We start from the raw sequence: 19,844 nt of genomic DNA on the forward strand, positions 1-19,844 counted from the left end.
AGAAATTATTGCTATCCAAAAGGCCAGAAATTAATGAATATTTACTCTACAGATAGGATCATGTAGCATGTTGTCCGGTGGGAGATCCATATTTGTGATGAGAATTCTCCAATGATTTATATCGCTGGGTTTTGTCAACAATCGTTTATATGATCGTCTACTGTCTTAAGGGTAGATCATGTGATTAGGACATCTGCTATGTGACCAATGAGGTGTAATTTTGATAAACATAATTAAACATTGTCATCTTTAATTTCAGATATCATTTGCAGTGCTTTAAGGATTAATATATATATAGAGGTAAGTGTAATAATTCGTCACTTAAATATATACCAATCGAAACAGAGCTATCAACAGCAGAAGTGGCAGCAAAATATAAGTAATAACGAATATGATTTGATTTAATCGAGCTATGAAAATATCACGTGATTCAAGCGTTTTAACTGTTAATGTCAAAATCTGCTGGATAAATAATAAAAGAAATTAGTTAAAACATATGATACTCACAATAATGATTTAATGGTATTATATATCTCTGGTTAAATTGTTAAAATCTTGGAATAATTTAGAGTGTTGGAAAGTATTTGAATTATGCATTTGAATTGAAAACGTTCAGTTTTTAAATTAGATAATGGTATAAAATTAAAGCTGCATTCTCAACTATAAAATTTAACATTAGTCGATTTCCACTGTTCTGTGAAGGTTATTTGTGGTTTTGATTCTTTTTTAATGTTTTATTTATTTGGCTCCTAAACATGTAACTTGTGAAAGTTTTTTCATATACACGCGCCGGGCGCACTGCAATCAGTATTATGCATTTATAATTGTAAAATCAATTGACAATAACTCACAGCATTCATTGCATATCACCGGTCATGTATTTACTTTGAAGAAAAAAAAGAAAATACAATTGTTTAGCCTACAGTGGTCTTTTCCTGCCATGAACGAGTCACGGAACATTTTTATTTGAACATATACAGGATATATATTCAAATGGATATCGAACATAGTTTACAAATAAACAGTTTTAATCAAACAAGATAAACACTATGTTGTAATATTTTCAGCGAGATCCTGTCAACGAACATTTCGACGTATCTTAGTTTTATAGTAGAATTACTTTGGAGTATTACTTGTGCTTGCCGGGAATATTTACAACTGTGATTTTTCGAATAAACAGATTCCATTAAACTCTGTGGATTAAGTACATTTATGTGTGACGTTTGACGTATTCAAGAAAAGACAAAAAAGAGAAACAGGTAAGATGTTATTAATTTTCACCAAAACATTAACAAACAGATGTTAAAGTTATAAAAGCATTAAAATAGACTAAGATTGATAAAAAGTGGGGGACTTCTATTAAAAAATAAACAATACAAAAACAGTAAATTACAAAAAAAATCATTTATACAGAACAATTATATGTATAAGGGAGTTGCACGTTTGGGCTAATTGTGTAACATTGTGCTAAACATTTGTTACTTTTTTGGGGCCAATGGCAAGTCGACATTTTGGCTAATCCTCACATATATTTTAGTTACATTTTAATATAAATGTCATTCTATTGATAACATGTTCTTGTTTAATATACCCATTCCGTTTGATATACAGTGACTGCTCCCTGCCAATCACTAAATACTGTTTAACAGCTATGCTAAGATTTAAAAAAGTACAACCATTAGATTTTTTGTTACAGATGTGTTTTGGTCCTTAATTTTAACAGCCATTACTTCACTGTAACTTCATTTCAATTAAATGGTATAAAACTTAAAGTTCTTTTCTTTTCAAACTAGCATGGTTTCCAAATGACCATATTTCTTTATGTAGATTGTATCCCTCCTTTAATATCTACATGTTTCATAACAAATATTTATATTGATACATTTTACCTCAAATTTACCTGTTTAGAGTAAAAATAATTAGCCCAAATGTAAACTTGACTCTAAATTTTTTAGTTCAAACGATACCATGGTCACGCTTTTGATTTATCCCAAACGTCTTGTCGTCCATGCATAAGAACAGAAAGCAAATATGGATTCTTGAATTTAGGTGCTCGTGTGTATTGCATTCACTGGATCTCGCCTGACAGTATTCATTTTTTAAGTTTGAATTGTTCAGTTAATATCTTCATAGAAGGTATCACTACAATGTTTGTTCAATATAGTCCCTGTTGTGACAAGATAATGACTTTAGGATTTTTACAATATTGTCAGATTGATACATACTTTAAAATAATGTAATAAAAAAAACATTAACTAAAAAAACCAATATACGCTTGTAGTGCTACATTAAAACAAATATTAAAATAAAAAAGCAAATAATTCTACCGGTACAACTTATTGTAAACGGAACATATTATGTTTATTGTTTCGTGTCTACTTTGGAATATATTAATATATGATCTTACGTTAACAAAATACATTCATAGTTTAAGTTATACAATAGATATATATCATCGTTTTCGTAAAATCATCACATTTTTTTTCAAAACTCAAGTTCGATATAAAATGTTACACGTTTTTATTCAAAATATTACACACGTTACATTCACATATGTGAAAATAGTAATACAATTTAATGATTCTGATGAGCATATGCAAGGTCCGATTGTTTAATGCATAAACACCGATATCACAAAACAAATCGAAAACAAAAAAAGTTGGTAAAACTTGTTCTAACACAGTTTGTACTCATATATAATTCGTGTTGATACCGAATAATCTCTCAGACCCGAGAGTGATCAAAACAAAAGAACGCTTTAATCTACCCATAACTTTGGTCGTGTATATAAACCAAACATAGATAGATTAAAGTCTTAGGAATCTTTATCACAATTTTTATACAAACTTAAAACGAGTTTCAGCTTGAATCGATCCAATGTAATATATTTAATGGCAGAGTACCATTTAACGCCTTTATATAAAAAAAGAAAATGTTGTATTATTGGCATTAAAACAACTCCAGAGTAAGCAATTATACCCTTTTTGAACGTTTTTACTCTATGTTAAAAAGCGAAAATAAATTGTATGCTTTCATTTTCTATTTCCATTGCCTTTGGAAGATAATGGTGTCATTTGGCAACTATACTGCGTCTCATTATTCTTATATTATATCATTATCCGCATGGTTATTACGTCATCAATAGAGAGAGAATGGTTATTACGTCATCAATAGAGAGAGAATGGTTATTACGTCATCAATAGAGAGAGAGAGTGTTTATTACGTACTGTCAGTCATCGTATTACATTGGCCATACACCACAATCAATACAATGTAATATCTGTTGACTGTTAAAATCTGTCACAACCAAATAATCATATTCCACCTTAACAAAAGAATTACAGACTTAATTAACTATAAGATACAAAATAGTAAGTGTAATGGTAGCATGTCATTGATATATCTATCATTATACACGCTACATTTCATTCGTTATTTCTATCTCAGAAAAGTTCGGTCAAGCAAGAAAACTTATAATAGCAATGATTCTATCATATAATGGACCAGTCCAAAATATTAATACTATCTCCTGAAGGACATATCATTGACTTACAATAGAAAATAGTACGTCACATCTTAAAATGGAGTACCTTTTATAGCTGACTATGCGTTATAAGTTTTGCTCATTGTTGAAGGCCGTACTGTGACCTATAATTGTTAACCTCTATGTCATTTGGTCTCTGGTGGAGAGTTGTCTCATTGACAATTATACCACATCTTCTTATTTTTATATACCTTAGTCGATTCATAAATGACCGGGTTCGGTCTGTTGACCGACTTTTATCAGATGCAAAATGAGGAATTCACAGTTCTTACTCCTTACATATACTGTTGATGGGTCATGTTAACTGGTGGTTAACTAGCAAAGTTAACCGATTTATCTGCGATTAACTCGTATTTGTAATCAGATGTTACTGTAAACAGTTACTGGAGGTTACAGTCAACCACTTTGTATTGAATTTTTTAAATCTTGGATCCAGAGGTCCCTATTAGACCGCAGGTTAACCGGTTAACTCCGCTAGTTAACCGCCGGTTAACAGGACAAATTATTAGTATATATATGAAATAAGAGCTGTTAATTTCTTATATGCCGTTGATGAAAGTCCAACAAAGGGCTGAAACCGGTTAAAGTGTAAATTGACTCTGGTACTCTATCTGAAGATGTAGAGTGCTAGCTTCTATTGTCTAAAAAACACTGACTGTCCCCCGGATATATATAAACAGAGTAACAGAGCTGTGACTAATAAATAACTTTTTGGTCATAGAATAGAGCTAGTCTTTAACCAATGGCTTTCAAAGAATTGGGAGAAGTGGCTTCTTAGAGATATCACTCCTATGGCCATTGAGGCGTTTGTGGAAAGGCTGCTTTGACTCACCAACATATTGGAAGCCACAAACCGAACATTCTAGAATGTAAATAACATTCATACTTTTGCAGGTCACATTGCAAAATATCCTATAGTTATTTTCGGTTGCCTTACTGTGAAAAGTTAATGAGTGATGCATCTGTAGGCAGCATTTGCAGCGTTTTTCATCACACGAACGACATTCTCCAGAAGTTCTTCTCGGATCAGACACTTCAGCCCGCACCAGCAGGTTCCGCAGACTATTGGGTTGCTTAAAAGCTATCATGGGGCTCGGGAAAAATCTTGGATAGTTTGGAGTTCTTTTCAACTGTTTTACAATGCTCACGAATGACACCGAAGCTGTTTTTGAGAGATGGGTGGTAAGTAAGAACACATGGAGTCCTTTTACTTTCTTTTTATCTTTGTATTCTAACAGTTTACTCCTTGGGATAGTTTCCGCTTTCTGAAAACTTTTTTGAATAGTTCTGTGTTTATAGCCCCTTCTATTCAAGCGGGTTTCGAGTTGACTCAGTCGTTATTTAGTTGTTTCTGTGTTGGAATATATTCGCTTGACTCTGAGTGCCTGACTGTACTGGATGCTCTTAGTACAGTGAGCAGGATGGCAACTTTTAGGGGACAAGTATTGGTGAGTATCAGTAGGCTTAGAATATAGGTCTGTGGATATAATGCCATCTGTAAGGGAGCTGGAAGTATGGAGGAAGGTGATTTTGGATTTAGATCTCTCATGAGTAAATTTGATACTTTGATGTATGTTGTTGGCATGAGTGATGAATGTATCTAAATTCTCGTCACTTTTATTCCATTTCATATCCACATCATCTATAAATCTAAACCAGGAAACTGTTTTTCGATTAAAGACTCAAGGAATTGTTTTTCTAATTTGCCCATAAATATGTTGGCATATGATGAAGCCATTTTGGTACCCATAGCAGTTCCATTAACTTGTAGATAATGATCTCCATCAAAGGTGAAGTTGTCGTTCTTTAATACCAGCGTGAAAATTTTGACCAGGCATTCAGTAGGTGGATATTTTACTGGTCGGGAATCCCAAACTTCTTTACATGCATTAATGCCATCTGCATGTGGAATATTCGTTTAGAGGGAGTGACGTCCATAGAGACAAGTGTCGTGTCGGAAGGAAGAGGATTTAAGGCCTGCATTTTTCTAAGATAATCGGTTGTGTCTTTGATGTGAGATGGTAAGTCTTCAAAATGTTGACGAAGATAGAAGTCAACGAATTCCGAAATTTTTTTCAATCGGATGACCGTTCGCTGAAACGATGCGTCTTCCTGGGTTATTGGCCTTATGAATTTTAGGTAAAAGATAAAATCTGCCCGGTTTGGGATTTTTTGGTTTCCGTTGAAATATTCAAGAGTTTTGTCATCGATGAAACCATCTACGTGCATATATATATATATTTCTCTAATTCTTCGTCAATTTATCCCTTTCTGCACCCATTGTATAAAAAAAATTTAATCAACGTGTGGTTCGTTTGATCTCAGTTCTTCATTGGTTAAAATCCGATTATGACGTCGAATTTTCTTGCTTTCCTCTGAATTTCCTATTGTGACGGCATGAAAAAAGGCGACCATGGCTGATGACGTCACATAGAAAGAACACATCTTTTTGCAGATCATTCGAAAAGAAGGAATAAATTTGCCTGCGTATTGTTTGAAAATCATTAGAGAAACAGATTCCACCACCAAATCTCGTGTAATACGATATTTATCCACTCTCGACAGTTAAATTTTAAATATTTAAAACGCTCGGCGAGCCTCGCGTTTTAAATTTGAAATTTTAACTGTCTCGAGTGGATAAATATCGTATCATACTCGATGCAGTGGTAGAATCTATATGTATATGAGATATAATAGATATGAAAAAATTACATTGTTAAAATGTTTTAAGATTATCAAATGTACTGGTTTTCGGTACATCTGGTTTGAAAAATTTCTAACATTAAATTGGTATATTATATTAATTTGAATTCTATTTTTAATCTAATTGGCAAGTAATGTTTGTACCTGCTTAGTGCTCGTCAAACTTTTTTATGACACTTATATAATGCGTTTCATATGATTAAATTGAAATTCCAATAAAATGTATAAAGAGTTAGTGGCTAATTTCCAAGAATATCATTAGAGCATGGATATGAATTATAACTAATGATTTTCTAAAAGCAAATTAAAATCTTCAAAAAGAGCTTCATTATGCTTCAAATTATAAAAGTTATATCTATATATAATGAAATTTCCGTATGGAAGAAATATTCTAAATATTCCTGTAATCGCACTGGATTTGACTTGTAAACAAAAATTACAAATGACTAGAAGCTGGATGTCTCCTGACTATTTGTGTAGTTGGGTTGCTGTCTCGGTAATGTGTACCCACGTATCTATGCATCCAAAATACAACTTAGCCACATACGTAGCAACGTATCATATACCACCAGTAGAAGAAAACATCCAACACCATGCACATTAAAACGACTATAAAAGACAACAGTATGTAAATTACTACACAAAAAAACAAAAACATTGAGCAACACAATCCACACCAACAAGGGGAATGAACTCATGATACTAAACTAAATACATTAGGCAACAGATAATAGGAAAAGAAAAAAAGGCTAGAAAGCGAGACGATGTAATGAAATAATAAATGGCTTTGAAATATATTTGCATCACAAACCCATCAGTTTATAATTTTCAATACCGCAGTTTCTAGTCACGTTCGGTTTAACTTTACAAGCTGTTCTATATGTCAGGCATCTCTGTATGAAACCTTTATATGATTGTAAAATTGACAGTTACATAAGCTGATTCGTTCTGAATTAAAGCTTTCTTGCATGTATCAACTAGGAATTTTCCAAATATAGGAAATCGATTTTGTTCTTATTTTCTTGTGTTCATTTTGATTCTTTTACATAAACTGTGTTTGACTGATCTGATTGACAACGACGCACCCGGTTTGGCTCCTTTTTGGAGCTGATGCGATTCCCTCAGTTTTTATTTTTATCTTAAAGGTGTGTTTTCTCAATAGCTTTATGAGATTTGAACATAGTAAAACACTGTTGTCTCTATCGCAAAAAAGCACAAACAATTATTTTTCGTCAATCAAGCATGTGTTTTCTAACTTTTGCAAACAAAATAATTTTATTTTTTTTTATTTTGGTAAAATCTGTATAGTTCCACTTTTTACATATAACATTCGACTATGGTAATACACTGGTCTTATATTAAAGATGTATTGTTCCACTTCTTTACATATAACATTCGACTATGGTAATACACTGGTCTTATAGATGTATTTTTCTTTCGGTCGTCGAACATCATCTGCATGCAATTAGATATAAAGGGGAAAACATAAAATACAAACCACACCATTTTTGTACATAAATTAGGCCGTTAGTTTTCTCGTTTGAATTGTTTTACCGTTTGTCATTTCGGGGCCTTTTATAGCTGACTGTGCGGTATGGGCTTTGCGCATTGTTGAAGGCCGTACGGTGACCTATAGTTGTTAATTTCTGTGTCATTTGGTCTCTTGTGGAGAGTTGTCTCATTGGCAATCATACCACATCTTCTTTTTTATATATAAAGACAAACACAAATACTGAAACTTGCCTTAGACGTTCAATGTACATTCGTATGCCGAAATTTACCTTATATCTGCCTGACAGCATACATAATCTAGGGTTTCCAGATGTATTCAATAGTGGCATGCGTTCACGTCCATTTCCATACCCCTATTTGGACACTGACGATATATTGAACTCTACTGTCATTGCACGACACTCATAGTGGTTCATATTTTATGTATTCTACATTCTATGTACATTATGTATGAAGATATATTCTACGTACATTGTACATTGTGTAAGATGACATAGTCTATGTACATTGTGCATGAAGACATGCTATGCACAGTGTGTATGAAGATATATTCTACGTACATTGTACATTGTGTAAGAAGACATAGTCTATGTACATTGTGCATGAAGACATGCTATGCACAGTGTGTATGAAGATATATTCTATGTATATTACTGTATGAAGATATTTTATGTGCATTGTAGATAAAGACATGTTATGTACATTGTGTATAAAGATATTCTATGTACATAATGTATGAAAATATTCTATGTGCATTGTTTATGAAGATAGCCTATGTACATTATGTTAGAAGTTTTTTGTTCTAATCATTCGATTTAACTATACGCGTGTTTATTTACTTTTGAAAGTGCTTTGAAAAAAAATCACCTAAAGAAATTTTCCCAATCCTTGTACTCTATTATATATATACATGTACATATCCATCTGATCACTGTTATTTTCGGTTCCATATGTTATCATATTACGGTTGTACTGCTTCGGTTCTTCTTGCCAGAAGCTATCATTAAGAAAGACGAAAGTCAAGCAACGAAAAGGTAAAATGCTGTGATATTTGATGGTAAAAGATTATGAGATTTATTGGTAAAAGGTTATGAGATTTGTCTGAAATAAGTTATGAGATTTTATGGTAAAAATCATGAATTATGAGATTTTATGGTAAAAAGTTATGAGATTTGTTGGTAAAAAATCATGAGATTTGATGGTAAAAGGTTATGAGATCTGATGGTTAAGGTTATGAGACTTGATTGTAAAAGGTTATGAGATTTGTAGGTAAAAGTTTATGTGATATGTTGGTAAAAGATTATGAAATTTCTTGTAGAAGGTTCAGAGATTTGTTGGTAAAAGGTTATGAAATTTGTTGGTAAAAGCTAATGAGATTTGTTGTTAAAAGTTTATGAGATTTGTTGGTAAAAGGTTATGAAAATTGTTGGTAAAAGGTTATGAGATTTGTTAGTAAAAGTTTATTAGATTTGTTAGTAAAAGTTTGAGATTTGTTGGTAAATGGTTATGAAATTTGTTGGTAAAAGGTTATGAGATTTGTTAATAAAAGGTTATGAAATTTGTTGGTAAAAGGTTATGAGATTTGTTGGTAAAAGATCATGAGATTTGATGGTAAAAGGTTATGAGATTTGTTGGTAAAAGGTTATGAAAATTGTTTGTAAAAGGTTATGAGATTTGTTAGTCAAAGTTTATTAGATTTGTTAGTAAAAGTTTGAGATTTGTTGATAAATGGTTATGAAATTTGTTGGTAAAAGGTTATGAGATTTATTTGTGAAATACAATGATTTACATTTTTTTTCATTCACAAGTTTATTCGTTTAAAATGATACTGGAAATGAAGATAACTAAAAGCCAATGGTATTTGCCATAATATATAAGCAATGATGATACCATGAATAGGTTAGAATCTTGAATTTGTAATCAAACAATACAAAAAATACAATAGTATTTTGAATATCTTAGATTTGAAACTTATCTAAGGGATACCTTTTAATTTAAAGTTTATTGTTGACAAAAAGGGATTACGTATTCATCCTATATAACATGTACAACTTTTGAAATACAGTGCACAAATAAATCTCAACGAATTCTCTCTCTTCAATCCTTCCAGCAGTCATTTGGATTCCATTGTTCAGATGGAAATTTGTATCTGGCATGAGCATGCAAAATGAATTAAGTAACCGTGTCACTTCTTTATTTTCATTTTCTTGTATGTAGGAACGGCGCAATTATGTAGTTTATTTTCAGTCGTAATTCTTTGCTTTGCTTTGATTTAATGATTTTGAATTTGAATTCCTTATTCTGCTTTGATAAAACTTTTCAACTGCATGACGACGTTTTAATCGGGATTTTCCGTTCATTCGTCTTGCAACTGTTAAATTTAGACTATTTGTTTTCATCTGGGACATTTATCTTTCGACTTCAGTTGTCCTGAAAACAAATTTTCGGTAATATTTTTCAAAACTAAAAATTGATTGATCAAAAAATGGTTTGGATGTAACATGGCAGAATGAATTTGATAGGGATTCGATGGCAACATTTTACGTGCAATTAGTGACATTGTCCATTACATAACTTGATCTGTTCTCTGCGTGTATGATACTGTGATCGATTTTGTTTTGCTCGTCTTTATAAATGTTGCATTCCATGTTTGATAACAAACATGCAATCTGAATGCATAGCTATTTATCACTCCCATAGGGTTAATGCTATATATCACTCTCGTGGGGCTATATATCACTCTACTGGGTTAGCTGCCAGTAGGAATGATTTTGCAAATCTCTGTTTAAAGTTTTAACTGCAAATATTCTGTAGGCTGTTTACGTTTGAAAGATTTAATAATTGTTATTGATAAGATGTAATTCAAAGTACGTTCACTTTCTGCTAGAAAGATGACCAGTAACACTAGATAGACTCAGAAAGTATCTATCTATTTCTTATCTAATGGTTGGTGTCTATTCGTATCGCATTTCCGTATCTGTAATTTTCTGAATCTTAAGCCTTAATATATTCGTGGTTTTTTTTATAAAAAGCATATTCAATGTTATTGTGTAAATGTTACCACGTTATTTATGCCCGATTGTAAATCATGGAAAGATAACAGAAACATTCTCTATATTATGCCCAAAGGTTTTTACTGATTTTAACATTTACACTTTTTGATTTGCTAACTGATTTTTTAACCCTACAAGTTTACAACAAGAAGATTGCGATCTTTTTTCCTGGGGTACTTCAAAAAAACGTTGTTTTACAATGCATGTTTGAGCACACCTGTATAGTATTGTTATTTTTATGTCAAATTGGAAATAAGATACTTGAACTGTAAGTGGTGAAAAATTTAATTAAGTTTTCTAAATTTTAATCAATACATTTCAGATGAAATAAGCCTTTGTCCATTGTACTTATTACAATGCTCTGATTTGAAGATAACAATATTCTTTTTTGGATTTCATGATTGATATCAAATATAAACAGTTAATAATATGGCGAACTGTTATATAGATGTAAATTGTCGTAAAATCAGCACAAAAGTGGACAGAACTGTTAAACTGTCCATCGCACCTGCTAATCATTATCCATCATACAACAAATTCATTGATTTTACACCATAACAAAAGAATTCATGAAAGGAAACCAAGTTTTAAATATGTACATAACCAAATACCTTCAATATACTATCATGAATTTATAAATAGTCCTGAGATGAAGTATAACATTTAGTGTTCATGGTCGTCATAATTCAATAGCAACACGTGTCTATTTGAGAAGTAAAAGTATGTAGTGCTATAAACTTTGACAGAAATCATCACCTGGATTAAGATACTTATCACAATAATTATGGTCCAAAATTTCATTATACCACCCTTGTAGAGAAACTAACCCAGTGAGGGTAAACAACAGCATCAACTGTGGGAACGTTATCGACCAGAGAGGTCTGTAATGTTAGTGAAGTAATGTGTCATCAAAGATCTTTTTGTTCACTTATAATCAACCGTTTTAATCGGTGATAATTTAATGCAAATAATCGTTAAAAGCCTTTAACTGTGAACACAGGAAATATAACACTACTTTTGTTATAAAACAATAATATTTACCCAAGGAATAAATTTGTTGCAACAATGGAAATAAAGTTATTGTAACACGGATGAACATTCACGTGTCATAATAAACCTAATTGGGTATGTACACTTTCTTTTTACTGTCTATATTAGACTTTTGTAATCATTTTATATTTTTTATCTTCAAAATTATAAAACATTATTTCTTCTAACCAATCACATAATACTTGTATATCAAGACTGAAGTTTGAAAAAATAGTTTCTTTATACTTGATGTTACAAATCGATTTGATAAAAGCCCTGTGTGCTGCTTATGGTCCTGACTTAAAACACAAAAGTTATTTCTCCAAAAATGTGTAAACTCATTGCGACTTTCAAATTAACAAGATTTGAAAATAGAGCGTAATGATAAATACCATAATATTGGCAAATTATAGATTCAGAATTTAATGAGTAAATTTGCCGATACGTACGACTATCAGTATAACAATTACAAATAATTCAATTCAAATACGGGTTTTAAACTTCAAATGATCGCCATTGTACAAAATACAACATCCATAGTAATTGTTTAAATTAGGTGAATAGCTTACATTATATTGAATATAGTGAAATCTCTATCCTCCGTTAAAACAATTGATGTAATTTTATTGAAATTAAAGTCATTTTGCACAGATAAAAGTTAGAAATCATGCAATTACTGGCGGCATGAAGCTGTGTATTAGACTAAATTGTCTTAGAATTAGTTAACCAAAGATAAAATATTCACTTATTTATAGATCATAGGGTGAAATGTCAAATAATTTACGAAGTCAACTCCGTGAAATGTTTGTCCTTATTACAGTTTTATGTTACTTTGTCTGAACCTGATTAAGAACTTGTCCTGTTGTCTGGTCCTAGATACAATACATCAATAAACCATGTCTAACCAAAGCCTAACAACTATGTCCGGAAAACAATGAAGGCCATCACTCTAGTGTCCAAAATCTGTAAAGATAGCAAACTTTATTGAGGCTACAGGAAATTGAATTAAATATTTGGTGGAAATATATAGATAAATAAAGCGAATCAATGAATGAAAGGATATTGTTTATTGTAGGATAATGTATGTTTGTCCCTTTAACAGCAGCATGCAATCTATATAAATTGCTTGCAGGAAATTTGCTTAGAAAAATATGGCTTCAGATTTATAGTGATGATTTTACGATTGCTTATGGATATAATCAGAGTATACGACTCGTATTATCAATCACAATCTTATCTTTCCGCAAGAAACAAGAGACATGTATTGTTTACAATTGAATTCGAGGACCGTCGAGTAATTGGTTTTCGGTCCACTCTTAATTGATTTGGAGAAATTCTGCGTTGTTTAATATAATTTCTTGTCAACAGATGAATAGTTGTTGTTTGGTTAACTACATTCTGTCAAATAGTTCAAAGAATCTTATTTTCTTTCTTTGGTAAAGCTTGCTTGATTGTACGGAAAGATGTTATTACGATTCTGGCTAAACCCTGCAACGATATTAGTCTTGAAAACAGTCACAATTGAGTAATGAGATATTGAAAACAGAAAAAGAACAATGGAAAGATTATTCCGATTTAAATGATAAACTATGCATAAACGGAACTACACAAATCACAAATACCCAGTCGTGAATGATCTTTCAAGGTATGCTTGCTCATCGTCCATGTGCAATGTTTTTACAGCTTTGCTTGAGTTGGGGTCACTTAGAGCCTGGCATATTATGGAAACACATGTTTACGACAATATATTGAACTTTTTTGCTTTTTTTTTGTTATCGTTGGATTGTTGACACGTTGGCTTATTCGCCATAACTGCTTTTATTCAATCTTATGATGGACGTCTGTTATTATACGGTATATGTTTACAAATGAAATGTAAAACATTGGTGGGGAAACTGAAACTTAGTCTGGACGTACCTTTGAGATTTGGGCACATCTTGCTTAATGAAATTTTACCTACTGTATTTCTATAGTTAACATCCTCATATATTTTCCGTTGGATATATTTTGTGCCGGGTTAATATTTAGCTTCAGATTTGCTCCGTTTGTAATAATTGTTAATGAGAAAAAGAATTATAGCACAGTGAATCATTACGAACATGACAAGACATAACCAAGGAGTTGAAATTCCCTGTAGAATATTGCATAACAGTGTCAGCATAAATAACATTTGTTTCCCTGCAATAAGATTAAAACTGCTTTTCAAATTCGCTAACCTATTGAAACTTCATGTAGAAAATACAATTGTCACGGAATTAATCTAATATTTATGATAGGGTCATGTTTCAATATTGAGTTTTGAAATGTATTTGTAGGAGACATACTTATTTTTCTGGTTCAAATATCTCGAGTGGTCTTATTTATTAATCATTAATTTAAGCAGTCGCGTGCTCCGCCTCGAGAAAATAAGTAGAAAAAATGGAGAGAGTTAAATCGCCACTCATAATGTTATGTGGAATGCTAAAGATAATAAGTCAGATAACATTTATAACGAAACCGATGTTAATGCACCAGATGAGCATTTCAACAATAAGTATCTCTTTAGTGATGCTCGAGGCCAAAATATTTGAAAATCCATGCGTTGTAGAGCTGAGGAAAACAGTATAAAACCAAAAGGGAACAAAAACATTTTCAAACGGTTATAAATCAAATTTTACAACCATAATTTTGCTAATACATTTTATCTATCAGAAATATTTATAGATAAGGTTGCTTGCTCATAAGGATATTTAATGTTCACATATTAATTATCAAATAATGAGATTCGGGATTACCGAAAATAGGGTAACTTACATACATGAAAAGTAGACTTGAATCCTTGAAACAGAAACTTAGAATCGTCCTTGTATGTTTCTGTTTGAAATAAAGATAAAAAAAAAATTTCTCCTTGGTTTTCAATTTTCTTTTCTCAGATACTTCAAACCTGGGAATAACAGACTTCCAGGTAGCCAACATTTTTTCGCCTCTCTCATTTTTTTTTAGTCCAGCCTTAATTATGAGTTTGATTTATCATTTTATGTATAATTTGAAATGCTATATTAATGTATACACCAGCTGTGTCTATATTGTAGTGCACTGCTGCATCCATTTGTCGTATGTAAAACAATAACATGCTGGAGGATAAAATCATACTATATATCAAACCACTGAATCTATCACACCCAGTTTCAGTATATGTTTTAGTTATTAACGTTTAATAGCATTCATGCTATTTATAAAATAGTATAGGAAAGAAACATACATGTATGCTAGAGTGAAAGAGTGAAAAGCAATACTTTAGCAGGGAACTATTTTGTGAATTCGTGTAAAGAAAAACAATGCGTATGTAGATTTTATAAAATATTTTGGTCAATAATTTGCGTGTAATTTCATCTCTGTTATATTTTTATTTTTTACTATTTCAGTTAAACATGGATTAAAATAGTATAAAGTGAAGACAGTTTCCAAAGAGCCACCGACAATGAAATATAACAGTACTGTATTACATAATCTGTTTGTTGCTGTATTTATTTTCCTGTCCTCAGTGTTACAATTCGGTATGTATATTGTAATTAAAATCTGCATGGCTGCTTTCACATGTTAACATAAGTTTGATTATGCATGCAATACATAATGTCATGTTTAAGTATATTTGAAATATCATGTTATAAATAAACTTCCATTCTCAATTTCATTCTATGCAAAGTTTATCCAATTGGTCTATGCCCTTTTCACCAATCCACAGTCACCATCAGTCAGCATGTGTGTTCGTTCATATATATCTTTATTCTCATAAACAAAAATCTATGGTACAGAGATATCAACATTTTGAGTATAACAATTGATAAGAATAATTGAAAAGCAGCCATTTTCACCAGCTAGTACCCTTTTGAAGTCGGTATAAGCCTTTAATGTTTTAGGTACTATGATGATGTTATAGTACGCAACGTGATTGCTAATTTAAAATTAGAATAGAAAAAACAATATGTTGCATTGGTTATCAGGAGACTGAAGTCTTGTTGTTTAAATCTATGGTATTATCAGTGCTAAATTGGGCTCATCTGGTGATCTGACGGTACCCATTTAGTTCTACAGAACGTTAAATTAGTAAATTATTATAGGTCTGTCATAAAGTAATGACTCAACTTATGGCTTGAAACGTAAACTGAAATCTTGTGGCAGGAATGGAAATCTACCCATAAAATGGTCATAATGTACTAAAACATTGTTTAACAATATTTACTGATCAAATCACATCAGAAAATACCAAATTGATTGAATATCAGGACAGAACACTGGAACTAATGGACATATTTTAGGCATCATTTTGACCATTTTTGTGTAATTCAAGTATAGCGTTGGGATGAATAAATCTAAGTAGAAACATATTATTTTCAACGTAAAACTTCTACAGTGTGAAATATGATAAGTATTTCTGTAGCCCAGTATTGACCAGATATTTAGCTAAGTAGAAAATGAAATACGATACATCATTCCGCTTACCAATTTGTCAAGCCACTTTGCATTAAAGCAGATTTGTCCATTTAGCAGCAACGATCAACTTTATTAGATTAAGTCACACGATCAGATTGTTGCTGAATATTTCATTTTACTTTGATGTTAAGAACGGGTTCATTTCCTCACAAAAGCCGATGCTGATGTTGTAAATATAACTGAACATTTACATATTGCTATTCTTTAGTTTATGTTTTAGGGGAATAAATTACTCATCCAAAAAAGGGGACTCTTGATCTAGTCAAATATAACTGGATGGCTGTAGAGTTTCTGACTATACATTGTTTTACATTGTAATATTTACAATTTCAATTAATATGAGAATGGAAATATGGTATGTGTCAAAGAGACAACAACCCGACCAAAGAGCAGAAAACAGCCCAAGGCCGCCAATGGGTCTTCAACACACCGAGAAAGCCCGCTTTTAAAGGCCATTTAAAAACGTGGTCCAAACTCGCTCTGCTCATTCATATGACGTTGCGGTACATTTTCTTAATAAAAAAAAATTGGGGGTTTACGGCAAAGTATACGTAATTTGGAGATATTTCGGATTTTGATGAAATAGTGTATTCAGTTAGAACTCTTTGAACTGAATATAAATAAAACGATGTATGTAGCATTTTTACTTCCAAATTTACCGTTAATTAACATTTGTGAAATAACGTCCGAAATCTGAGCTCGCGATTCCTATCATGATTTCTTTGGAAATAGAGGGTTGCTGCTAACACCAAGGGTTTCAAATGGTAAAGCTGAAGTCATCCCTTCGAAATTTTTACGGACGCCATCACCACGAGTTTGTTGACCGTTATGGGCTCTGTGATGTCTGTGTCACTGAACCACGGATATGTTCCTATTATGGTAACCACAATTCCGTCCTCTTTTCCTCGAATGTGAACGTGCCAGGGACTAGAGAAGTTAGATCTGCTAACCCTTCCGGAGTACTTGAGATCCCAATAGCATTTTGTGGGGTTCGTGTACTGTTGCTCGGTAATTGGTTTAGTATGTAGTGTTTTTTTAACTTGTTTGTCTTCTCTACGCCTTTGGTTTTGTTTTGCCATAGCGTTGCCAGTTTTTCCCGACTTATGAATTTGGAATGTTCCTTTAGTATCTTCCGTCTCTTTTCTTATTACGTTTCTTTAGTAGATGAGGACCTCGTCGACGGAAATCACACAATGTCCAGGACTATTTAAAATTTTATCATTTGATCATTTTTTAAGCCTGTGTTGAGTTCGGCTTTGTAAGAATGTGAAAAGTGTCGGAATGGTTTCAGGACAAGTCAGGTAAAATTGACATCAGAGGCGTATTAAGGAGGGACAGGGGACCCACACCCTTATGGTGTTTCCTATATGGTCAATGCATATACTTTTTACAAGTCCCATAATGGCATTCCAAACATTGCCTTGGCGGTGCTAGCCTTGGCCGTTCCCCCTTTTCCCGACAAAATCCTGGATCCTCATCTGTACATATATAAATATAAGAAGATGTGGTATGATTGCCAATGAGACAACTATCCACCAAAGTTCAAATGAAGTGGATGTAAGCAACATGAACATTAGAGTTTTTTTCTCATTAGATTGCTGTCTCATACATTGACAATGTGAATACTTCATATGTATTTACCGACTCTGAGACTTTAATGTAATACCTATGGTACTTTGTCTCTGGTCTGAGATTACTATGAGGCGCCGTTTTACTATTTATTCCTTATTTTCTGATATCAAAAATTCAATTTTTTTATATCAGGAAATCGATTTCTTGATATCAAAAGATAAAGAATATTTTCTGATATCAATAATTCAATTTTTTTATATAAAAAATTCATCATTTTTTTATATCAGAAATTCGAATTTTTGATATCAGAAAATATTATTTATATTTTTTGATATCAAGAAATAGATTTCCTGATATCAAAAAATTATTTTGTGATATCAAAAATTCTAATTCCTGATATCAAAAAATCATTTTTTGATATCAGAAAATAAGAAATTAATGAATAATGGCTCCCTGTGTGTCAATAAAAGCATCCAAGCTCACCCATGAGCCCAAACATCAGGAAATATCTGAAATAATGTTTCCCGTAGACCAATTGTTTTTATAATGTGGAGTACCGCTTCACAGTATTGGTCATTATATTTATGACAAAGGGTTCATTGTTACAAAAACAAAATGCTTATATACTTCAAGTTCTATAAACATGATTTAGACTTCAAAGTCTCCAGAACACTGCTATTTAATAACTATATTTGAAGCAAAAAACATGTACACCAATCTTCAGTTTGACGAAACTGAACGAGTACTGAATTACCTCGATCCAACTAATTACGAAATTCGAGTCCCATGCACTACAAGACAATATATTGAAGATTTTTGAAATTATTCTAAAATATAACATATTTACTTTTGCGATGAACAATCCCAATCGGCGGAATTGGTCGACCTAAGAATTTACTTAATACTGGAAAATGTTTTACAAAGCTTGACACATCTAAACAAAATACTGGTGTGTTCAAGATTTAGATACGATGGCTGAATGATATATTCAGGTTCAACTGACGTAATACACGATCTTTTCGCCTTATTTATCTAATACAATGCATATACTAGTACCCACCTAGATTGTACATACCAATTTTCTCAAAATGAAGTGTAACTTTCTTGACAGTCGTTTAATACAAAGACAAACGCTTCCAAAATAAAGGTATTTTAGAAATGAAAACGTACATCAAGCCTACTGAAACTTTTCAATAGTTCACAGAAAAAGCTCATATAAAATAAATATATTTAAATGATATATGCAAGGCGCGGTACATAAGAAATACTAGCAGTCTTTCAAAAAACGTCTCGTAAAAAGACGAAATAGACGAATTCGAAGTATTTGAAAATACAAAACATGCAATTTTTTTATTTGTTATTATTGGCTTTGAACTAGCTGTCAGTAACTGACAGTACTCTCACATCTGTACTTTGTGTCTTTTTGTTGTTGTTACCCTGCCACATCCGGACTGTGTTAGCTGTTTTCTTCTTTGTATCGATCTGATGAGTAAAGCCCTTTTCAACTGATTTCTATAGTTTGTTCGTACACTATGTTGTGATGTAACACCGGTGTCCCAGGTTAGGGTTTAATCCCGCCACATTCTTTATGTGTCTGTCCCAAGTCAGAAGCCTGTAGTTCAGTAATTTTCGTTGGTTCATGTCTGTCATATTTGTTTTTCGTAATATGTTTTGTTATAAATTAGGCCGTTAGCTTTCTAAATTAAATGTTTCATATTTTTCATGTCGGGGCCTTTTATAGCCGACTATACGGTAATGGGTTTTCTCATTGATGCAGGCCGAACGGTTGCCTATAATTTCTTACATCCACTTCATTTGAACTTTGGTGGATAGTTGTCTCATTGGAAATCATACCTCATCTCCTTATTTTTATACTTAACAGAACTAACGAACTTACTAAATTCGCAACATAAACAACGGGGGAAAAAAACTAACAACAAGATTACCAAAACACTGGG

General features: G+C 32.1%; 1 protein-coding gene across 3 annotated transcripts in view; it reads left to right on the forward strand.

Moving 5' to 3' along the window:
• The first annotated feature begins 256 nt into the window (after positions 1 to 256).
• LOC127710027 (cadherin-23-like) overlaps positions 257 to 19,844 on the forward strand; it is a 74,483-nt gene continuing 54,895 nt past the window's right edge. For all 3 annotated transcript variants that reach the window (XR_007985908.1, XM_052215746.1, XM_052215747.1), the window contains exons 1-3: positions 257 to 300; positions 1,068 to 1,259; positions 15,246 to 15,377. Coding sequence is in view for 2 of the 3 variants with exons in the window: in XM_052215746.1 (XP_052071706.1) it covers positions 15,302 to 15,377 (76 nt within the window). In the remaining variant the exon portion in view is untranslated. The remainder of the gene's footprint in view (positions 301 to 1,067; positions 1,260 to 15,245; positions 15,378 to 19,844) is intronic.

Source organism: Mytilus californianus, unplaced genomic scaffold (genome assembly GCF_021869535.1).
Source record: "Mytilus californianus isolate M0D057914Y unplaced genomic scaffold, xbMytCali1.0.p SCAF_7, whole genome shotgun sequence".
In the NCBI taxonomy this organism is placed as follows: domain Eukaryota; kingdom Metazoa; phylum Mollusca; class Bivalvia; order Mytilida; family Mytilidae; genus Mytilus; species Mytilus californianus.